The sequence below is a fragment of the Morone saxatilis genome, unplaced genomic scaffold (assembly GCF_004916995.1).
Source record: "Morone saxatilis isolate NCDOM2014 unplaced genomic scaffold, NCSU_SB_2.0 Contig15, whole genome shotgun sequence".
Classification (NCBI taxonomy): domain Eukaryota; kingdom Metazoa; phylum Chordata; class Actinopteri; family Moronidae; genus Morone; species Morone saxatilis.
Window position 1 is genome coordinate 24,964,080 of NW_023339707.1, and position 10,239 is coordinate 24,974,318.

At 41.8% G+C, this 10,239-nt stretch overlaps 1 protein-coding gene across 1 annotated transcript in view; it reads left to right on the forward strand.

Moving 5' to 3' along the window:
• The window catches only part of cables2b (Cdk5 and Abl enzyme substrate 2b), a 32,427-nt gene that overhangs the window by 18,913 nt on the left and 3,275 nt on the right, over nucleotides 1-10,239 (forward strand). Inside the window, exons 2-5 of the mRNA XM_035656021.1 lie at nucleotides 4,984-5,109; nucleotides 7,124-7,232; nucleotides 7,343-7,511; nucleotides 8,688-8,785. Coding sequence (XP_035511914.1) covers nucleotides 4,984-5,109; nucleotides 7,124-7,232; nucleotides 7,343-7,511; nucleotides 8,688-8,785 — 502 coding nt within the window. The remainder of the gene's footprint in view (nucleotides 1-4,983; nucleotides 5,110-7,123; nucleotides 7,233-7,342; nucleotides 7,512-8,687; nucleotides 8,786-10,239) is intronic.

Here is a 10,239-nt window from a genome sequence, read left to right on the forward strand (position 1 = left end):
GTGTGTGTGTGTGTGTACAGCATTAAAACCAAACCCATAATCTGTCTCATGGAATGGAGAGAGGAGGAGGAGCCGCAGGGACAGAAGAGGACAGTCAGTTTTTAGAGAGATATGTCCAAGTTAAAGTTGTAATGATTTATTCATATTGAAATCTACACTCACATTTAGCTCTTGTGAGAACTAAACTTTGAACCGCAGCGTCTCCTTTGAATAATAAATCGCTTTTTAACATTTTCTACCTCCAGGAATGATGAAATACAGCCTCAAGATGAGATTACTAGTCTCTCTGTTTAGGTATACTAAGTATAGTGAATCCTCTACCCAGGTGGATCCTCATTAAAAATGTCAATGTTCGACCAGGATCACGCCATGCCTGTAAAAATAACCACAGTGGATTTGGATTAACTCCTCTCCGGGGCCCTCTTCGTGAGTTTATCCCAGTGGGAAACTGCAGTATATAAGGCTGCACTTCATAAAAGCACCAGCTGCATGTTTGAATCTTTACAAGGATCCGATTCTGTCCTTTAGTCTGATGTCAGCGAGTAGTGAGCACTGAGATAAAACTCAGTCCCTCCACAGTATAAATCAAGTAGATAAGACACATGAAGTAATTAAATTGCTGCTGAGTACTAGAAAAAGAGTTGACTGTATTTACTTACAACCCTTACAGTGTTCAAAAACCGTGTTGCTACAAAGCGATGCATAAAGGACCAACTCGACTTTTTTTCCCCCCTCAAACCTGGAGTCAGATGAGAAGATCAATAGCCACCCCTTATGTGTGACAGTTCACAGCCATCTGTGAAATGCATTCTGGTTTTTAGGTTGGGCAGTCTGACAAATGACCTTGCTAGCTTGCAGTTGTAATTGATGAATAATATAAAGACAACACTGATTAAAAACAAGTTTGCTGCAATATGACACGAATATCAATGCCCAAAATGAATTTCTATGAAAGCCTAGTATTCAAGTTAAATGATGGTTCGACCCGTCACTGGACCTTGCAGTGGGTATCAGGCTGTTCCACCATAAATCTACTGGCCCCATGACAGGCGACACTGTTCTCTAGCCCTGACCTAACGTACCTTGAAGCTGTTAATCCTATTGTCACCCAACCAAAGAGCAGATACTCTGACCCGGCTGTATATCTTCATTGTATCGGCTTTGGCTAAACTGCCATGGCTGGCCCCGCTGGCTTGTTAAGCAGTAACATCTTCATGCCCGCTCAGTAGTCCTACTGTCACCCCTACTTATCCAACAGTCTTACTAATAGGTACTAGTTATATCCCGTTCTGAGGTAGTGTGCCGTTAAAGGTCCAGTGTGTAACANNNAGAAATGGAATATAATATTCCTAACTATGTTTCCATTAGTATAATCACCAGAAAATAGGAATTGTTATGTTTTCGTTAGCTTACAATGAGCTTTTCATTTCTACAGAAGCTATGGGTCGCCTTCCGTGGAGTCCCCCATGTTGAACCGCCGTTTCTACAGTAGCCCAGAAGGGACAAACCAAACACTGGCGCAAGATAGTTTCTCCCTCGCGCTTGGGAGGGGAGACTGAAGCGAGGGAGTTGTGATCTGCAACTACACCACCACATGCCACTAAATCTTTAAAGCATCACTGAATCTCATCCCAACCCAAGCAAAGAGCAGATTTATCAGTTTATAAAGCCCTCTGGTATGAGGAGCTTTTCTTGGACCTTATGTTGACCTGTCTAACCAAATAAAGCAACACAGAGTCAAAATGAATGTGTTAGGAGTGTAAGAGCGCAGGGTCATTCGGTGGGCACCCTCTCCGTGTCAGTCAACTGCTGTTTCGCTGAGTTTGGCCCACGACAATTTCAGCATTGTATTGCAGTGTACGAGAACCGCTGCCCTCTGTACCTGCACCCACATACTCAACACAACCCTCTTCAGCAGGTTTTAAGATGAGGGTTTGCTCCTTTTAAAGCTTGTATTTGATTTGTTTAATCCAGGTTATGTAACTATGTTGGTAGATTTCTGCTCCCTCTGCCAGTATTCTGATTAACTGCAGAGCTGGTTGGTGTCTTAGTTTGATTTGGCTAAATTTGAAATCGGGAGCATTTGCTTCTGTTGCTGTTCCGTCTGACAGTCTCGGAATTGATTGGATGATATCCTGAGTTGTCCTTGGAGCTCGAGCAGTGTGTGGCCTGTTTTTAATGTTTTATTGCCGTATGAGAACGACAAGGTCAATGCTATGAGGTCTCCACTAGGATCTGCGTATAGAACCAGTGTGTGTATATATAGAAAGGAACTGACCCATCACAAACATGATAAACTCTGAGATAAGTGTGTTTATGTTTTCACACAGTGTGAATCATCTTCCAGTCTCTTTGGTTCCTGAGCCAAACATAATGACTGTAAACATTTTCCTCTGAGACAAAAAGCAGCCTCTACTCCACAGGGGTTTATACTTCAGAGGATCCGCAGTGACAAACACACACACACACACGTGTCATAGTTAAGCATGGTAAAGGTGCAGGTGGAACACTGAGGTCAGTTAGGAAAGAGTCAAGTGTGTGTGTGTGTGTGTGTTTTCAAACACAGGTCCCTGATGTGATCCCTCCACGGCTCCTCGGCAGGAGGAATTGTCTTCTTTTAAAACGTGATAGCTGTATATTTATAACAGACTGTTGTGGTCCAGTGGTTCCCAACCTCGGGGTCGGGACCCCCACTGGGGGTCGATAAAGCTTCACTGGGGGGTCGCGAGGCCTTCTTCATATTAAGGGGTTTAAGAAATGTAGAAAAATAGCCAGGCAAGTTAAAAAATACACAACACAGACAGAGAATTGTATAAAAAGTTTCCTAAATAGAAAATAATCTACTCGTTTTACACAAACCTCTTCCAATTCTTGTGTTCATTATTTGGGTTAATTGTATAGTTTTGAATAAAATATGGAATATCCATAAAATATGTCACGTCTGTTTAATAAATGATAGAAAAGGAGTCGCCCCATGTTAGAACTCAGCACTTCAACTGGTTTTATTTCCACTGACTGAAAACATGCTCACGTAATAGCACTGTGAGGTACAACCAGATGTCTCACATATTCTCAGTAAGTTAATTGAGTGTGAACCTGAGGAAAAAATGAAGGATTTTTACAATAAACCTGCTTTAAGCAATACTGGAAAAAACAAAAAAACCAACTGTTAGTCATCAAACACACACGTTGGAGATGTTTACAGCTGGAGTCTGGTACGGTCGAGATCGGAACACAGAGTGAAAAAGAAAAAAACAGAACAAACCACAGTGACCAAAATGAAATCAATTTAGTTCAGTTGTGATATTTATTGTCCCACAAGAGGAAGGCAATAAACGTGTTAAAGTTATACATGCAAGGAAAAGTACAATAAAGTGTCAATATGATAAATAACAGCAACAAATTAGAACAAAGATGAGATAAAATACCTGGCTGAGTCGCCAACAGTTGTCGTTGTTTATGGTATATGTGAATTAAGGATGTTTGCTGTGGTTGTTTAACTCAGGAGTCTGTCTGATCAGAAGGGAGGGTGTCAAACTTCTTTAACAGAGCATGCTTTGGAGTCGGTCAGTATCACATTAAAATCAAAATCATTATTGACAAGATTAATTGTTAACATTTACCTTAGTAACGATGAATAAACAGTATCTTATTTAACAGTAATTTCTATTTAACATATACATAAAGCTATAATATGTAACATTCCCTGATAAAAAAACGCTGGTTTACGTTTAAACAGACATCCATCATTTTATTACAGTGACAACTGCTTCACAGCGTCTTCTTATCCGCAGAAGATAACATGCTTTACATTAAGGAGCACTTTAAAGAATTTGTGTAAATAAGAGAATTAAAATCGTCAATATTTGTTCCAACTATCATAAAATAGATTTAAACACATTTATGGCGTCTGTCCTTTATTAACCCAGACAAAGACAGACTGTTGAAACAACATGCTTCAGCCTCCACACTCAAGACTCCTTTGCTCCTCCAAAGTGAGGTTGTAGCTAACTCCAAGGTTAACCCCGTCACTGCTGGTAAACTGAAGTTGTAACATTTATTGATAAACTCTAGCTCATACTGAACAACCGCTGTTTCATTCACCTGACTCACCTGAGCTCCGACGCTTCATCTTTCTCACCCCTCGGCCCACACACACACACACACACACACACACACACCTCAAAAAAAGCTGCAGTCCTCTTCTATTTGATGACAGTATTTACAGTTAGCTTTGTTTTGTCCTGTATTGTGCTGACAGTGTGTCAACTTGGCCGACAAAAACATCTATTTTTGTGTACCAGCTCTTTCTCATCTGCACCCGCTGCATTTCTCCAACACTTGATACTGAATTGTCTGTCTGAATTAGACTGGAGACAACTGCTGGTGGAACAATCCGACTCGACCAATGAAATGGACTGTAGAGTAGGGTTGAGGGTTGAGCTAGTGCTCAGCCCAAACAAGTATCTGGTACAGATACTTGTTTGAGACACTTTTTTACAAGTACGGGTAAAATACGTACTGGTAAATACAGTGACTTTTATTCTCTGAAGCTCAAGTTCTGAGGCTGTCCTTTTCAGTTTTCTAATAAATATATCAACGTCTGATCAACCCATATCAGTTTTTAGGCTTAAATTAACAACTACTGGTCAATCCTGCCCACATCCAGTTTAAGCCCTGCCTATTCTAAGAACAGATACAGATACAGATAATGCTGTACACATTGATCCCTGCTGTATAGTCAGGTTTTTTGTTGTATTTAAAGGGTAAGAGGCAGTCTGTATAAAGGAATGAATGAATCAAACGTATCAGACTAAAATGAGACAGTTGTGGTTACTGTCTGATTAACTGTCCAGCCCTTATTTGGAGTTGGTTTTCTGTGTGTCTGGTCGGCTAAAGAAGTCTGATAATGATCGCTTCTGCTCACCAGAGATTTTACTTCCCGCCTTGACAGCGTTGCCAAGTTGACTCCTGATGTTACAGATGTTATAGCAACGTAACCACTAATGTGTGCGTTTGTTTGTGTTTCAGGATCGTGCTGATCTGTGCTAAGAGATCTCTGTGTGCTGCCTTCTCCGTTCTGCCCTACGGAGAAAGCTTCTACCTCAGGTAATCCACACACAGCTGCACACACAGCTGCACACACAGCTGCACACACACACACACACACACACACACACCTCCAGCATCTGTGTCAGGCAGGATGAAAGAGTTTAGAAGGAGGAGAGCTTAGGAGGAAGAGGTAGAGCTGGCCACAGAAAGAAAGAAGGTGGAGGAGAGGAGAGATTTTCTCACTGGGAGACAAAGAAAAAGGATAAAGGAAGGATTGCTGAGAGAGGGCAACGGGTGGAGGAGGAGGAGGGAGGAAGAGTTTATTAGGACCTGAGGATGTCCTGATAAACAACTCTTCCACAAACAAGAAAGAGGGGATATTTGGGATGATTTTCCCATGTGCCTCAGAGCCCCCTGACTTGACCTGATGGCTTTTTGTCTGGTGACTGACACACACACAAACCGATACACACTTAGGTCTTTACAGACACATTTACAGATAAACATGAAGCAGAATGTACACTTATCATGTTCTCCTGTCCTGTCTGACTCTAACACACACACACACACACACACACAAATACTCAGATACTGCATAAACACACAGATAAAAGTACAGCGTAACAGTGATGTGAACTTATCCTAATCCCTTTCTCTCCAACACGTTCACACACACACACAGTTCCAGACGGTAATCTACAGCAGCCCTTGTTTATCATGGCATCACGCTCAAACTACACATACACACACATTGTAGAAAGTATCAGTACACAAAGAAAAACAAATCTGTTATGTACACACAGATTATTATTTGCACACACACACACACACAACACACACACACACACACACACACACACTTACATACACAATAAGTATGAATATACACACACATGAGAAACATTTGTCTTCCTGGTATTTTTCTCCCGCTGAGGAAGTGAGCTCACACTTCCCTTTTTATCTTGAAGCTGATGCTCCAGTCTGAAAGTGCGAAAGTTCAGCGTGTTCAACAGAACATGTGGCTGTGGTGGGAAGTGAGCTTTGTCCTGCACTCACAGGATTTATTCTGACCCACATGTCACCTCATAGTGCTACAGGCAGGAGGATGTAGGGAGGGAATACTACATTGTCTCTTCTTCAAACTACACTAGGAATCTAAAGCGCCACCAGCAGCCCCTAGAGGCTGCAAAGTTCATTACAGCACACAATTACAAAAATGCACCAGCATTAAAAATGTAAAGTTTGCCTTGAAGGTGCTGGAGGAAAAGTCATGGCGTTGTTGTGCAAGAATATAATAAAAATAATCATTTTTCTTTTTCTTGTGTACAAGTGGAAAGATTTTGGTATGATGACGCTAGAGGACAATCAGGTCACTAAAATTATTAGGATTCATCTACAAGTTTTAATTTAAGCTCAGTCCTCAGTACATTCTGATGAATTCCTCTGTTTGCAATGGTATTAAGAGTTCAGTTTTGTAAAATTATGATCATGTCGATGATTAAGTCAATGTTCAACAATTACTTTTCTGAAACTCCACAATTGCCCTTTGATAAGATCAGTCTTTCAAGATGGGATGGGAACCGAGAACCGCTTCCAGTTGAGAACCCGTTACAGATTGTCCGATCCATCAGAATCGTATGCCTCCGAGCTTATCAGTTCCGTCAGTCTTTCTGACAGTTGTGCATTGCAAACAGTGAGGTCAAACTCATGCGTCTACGCTTCTGGCAATAGGAAGGGGTCATGGCGATAAGGAAGAAATGGTCCACAGTCTGGCTTCATTTCACGATGAAAGATGACAGCAGTGCTAGGCCTACTTTTCCACACAGAAAATTGATCAGGTATCAGTGAGGGAATTGATAATGAATCTGATTGATAATGGCATATCACCATTAGTCTTTAGTTCCCATCCCTATTTAAGATGCTAATAAGCAAAACTCCAACTGCCGCAGTCTAATCCGTCATCCGAATCTTTTATCTGAGATATCCTTATTTTAATTCTTACTGGTAACCTGCAGCTTCTGTTCTCCACTCACCTTTAACTCTGCTGTCTCTCTCTTTCTCTCCCACCCAGTGACCCCACATTAAACCACCCCAGGAGGAGGCACTCATCTGGTAACATCTCCACCACCCTGGAGATGCTGCCGGGGCTGGAGGGCTTTCAGCTGGACACCTATGGCAGGGTAGATAAACACACAACCGCTCACACACACACAGGTGGATGTTGTTACGGTCTGAGAAGGTTTCATGTGCTCAGATCCTATAAATTCATCTCTCTCTCTCTATGTCTCAGTCTGTGTCGTACGCCCAGTTCCTGTACCCCACTAACGCCCTGGTGAGGCAGAAGCCGTCGTCCACCAGCGACCTGACGCTGCAGATTCCCGTGTCCAGGAGCACACACAGCATGCAGGGCAGGAGCTGCCCGTCCAGCAGACTGAACAGCACTGTGGGACTGGACCTGGGTAACACATACCGCCATGTGGTCTTGTGATGTCAGGATTTCACCACGCAACTATTGAGCCAAATTTAGGGTTGATAGCTTGGTGTCCCCACGTTTAGACCGATTTAGACTAATCGAGAGAACATTCATACAGGAAGTAGAGGTAGAGGGGTGTGAGTGAAGCTGCAGAGAGAAAGAATGAAAATACAAAAGAAGGAAAAGTATGTAAAGGGGTAGAAGAGATGACAAACACAGGGTGGAGGGATGGGATGAGAGAGAGAGAGTTGTTGCAGCTGTGCTGGAGTGTTGTTCTCTTTTTATTTTAAACATGTGTGTATACATATGTACACACTGTGTGTCTCATGCTTTTCCTATCATAAACACACACACCCACAGTGACAGAGCCCTGTATTAGCCTCTAAACCTCTCTCTCTATTCCAGAACCTTTCATTAACACAAGCCAGCTGTGTGTGTGTGAGTGTGCACACTGATAGCAGGTTTATATTTTTAGTCCTCTTGTGACGTCTTCAGTCTCTCGAAGCTGCCACATCTACACGTCATACGTTAGGTGTCTAACTGGTCACAGAAACCTCAGCGATCATTTGGTTTTGTTCAGTTAGAAAACTGTGACATCCTCTTCAGGAATTGTGCGATGCAGCCAGCTGTTGGTCAGTAAACAGCTGCAGTGTGTGTAGCCGCCCATCAAACCACAATGTCCAGTTTTATTTCATTTCTACGTGTGTTAAATACACTGCAACACAAAATCAGAGACAGATGGAGTTGGTTGAAGTGGAGCACAGCTAGCAGTTTGCTTACAGTCTTTGTGTCTTTATGTCTTTATGTTAGTCTAAACACACCACTGAGAAAACCATCTGTCTTCATATCTGGCTCTCAGGAAGTCTCACAGGGTGTCTGTAAAGTTAGAGATCCTTCTGAATGACATCTGCCATAAGGGACAATGATTATAATATATATTTATACAAATCAAATCAATCCATATATTCAATTAAACCAACTAACTGATTAATTGTTGACATTTTAAAGAAGAGTACTCCGCTGATTTAGCGTTGCACTTTTATAACATTGTCAGACTCTTGACAGTTCAGAAAATAAACAAATGGAGATATTGTTTTTTTTATTCAAACCACTCACTTCAGGGTTTACTTGAATTCCTTTGACTTGACTCTGTGTTGTCCAGGTGTGGAAGATGTGACAGACTACGACCCTAACCTCCTCAATGACCCCCAGTGGCCTTGTGGGAAACACAAACGGGTGCTGATCTTCGCCTCCTACATGGTAAGAAGACACTAAAGGTGTTCTTTATTATTTTAAGTGTGTGCTCCATGAAAAAAATATTCAACAGTTTGATGTTAAAGCTCCAGTGTGTCTGCTGGCAGAAATGGAATATAACGCATAACTATGTTACTAAGTTTGGTTCTTAGAAGGGGAGAGTCTGCAATTACACCTCTAGATGCCACTAAATCTTACACTCTGGACCTTTAAGTGACCTAAAATGCATGGAAAATGACTATAATTCTGGATGAGCAGTAAATATCCAGCAGCTGTGTGTCTCCAGCTCTGCTGGCTGTTTGACGCCTTTAATGACACACTTCTTCTCCTGTGTCAGAGGACAGGTGGTTTCAGTGCTCTCAAAGCACTTTACTGCTATACTGTAGTACTGAGCCAGGGTACAGATGTTCATACATCCATTGCTGTTTGTGAACAAACCATTCAAAGTTGGCCCCGGGGTCAACTAGTGAGCGAGAGGAACAGACCTGCAGCTCTTTCTACATCCAGACCCTCTCTCCACAGAGCGCTGTGCCAGTGCTGGAGAGGAGACACTGATGTAACCTGCTCCCTGAGTCCCCACCTTACACCTGCACGCTGCCCAAATAATAAGAAAACACAGGCTGAGAGCAACACACACACTTCTAGTGCATCATTAGTGATGGTTGAGAGAGATTATTCTGAAGTCTATATGAAAATCCTACTCTCAAGATCTTGCCAAGTCTATGACATAGGTAGTTTCCTGTTCTAGACGGTTTATAAGCAACAATTGTATAACACAAGTAAGAAACTATATGGGATTTGATCTATTTAATATGATCAACATCTGATCAGATCAGTGCATCACATACCTCACTTCAGATAACGCTGGTGTTTGGTAGTCTCATTTCTAGATCTGGTTCCTTTTTGCAGGGATGAAAATGATCTTTATAAGCTTTGGTGTGTCCAGAAGTTCTAACTACACTTGTGTCACATTAAGGGCAACATTACACCGAGATTTTAATTTCCCACAATGTAAGAAACTGGAATAAAGGAACAGAAAGAAAAACGGAAGGAGAGGAAATAAAGAAGAGATGACAGAAGTGGAGAGGAGAGAAGGTTAAGGGATTATAGAGCTGCTCTGAGAACAGCATAATCACTACTCAGAGAGGAAACATACACACACACATTCATGCACACACACAGCTCTTTTACATCAACATAATTATCCTATAGGCAGCAGCTTAGTTTTATCCCTCCACGGAGGTGATTTAAAAACTATGGAGACACACACACTTTATCAGTACTGTTTAATCCATCAGACGAGATTATTGCTGAGGTGGGATGCTTTGTCACTGATCTTACTGTGTGTGCGTGTGTGTGTGTGTGTGTGTGTTAGAAGAAGAAGAAAGAAGAAGATATACTTTATTGATCCCCTACAGGGAAATTGTTTTTTTCACTCTGTTTTTTTATACACACACACA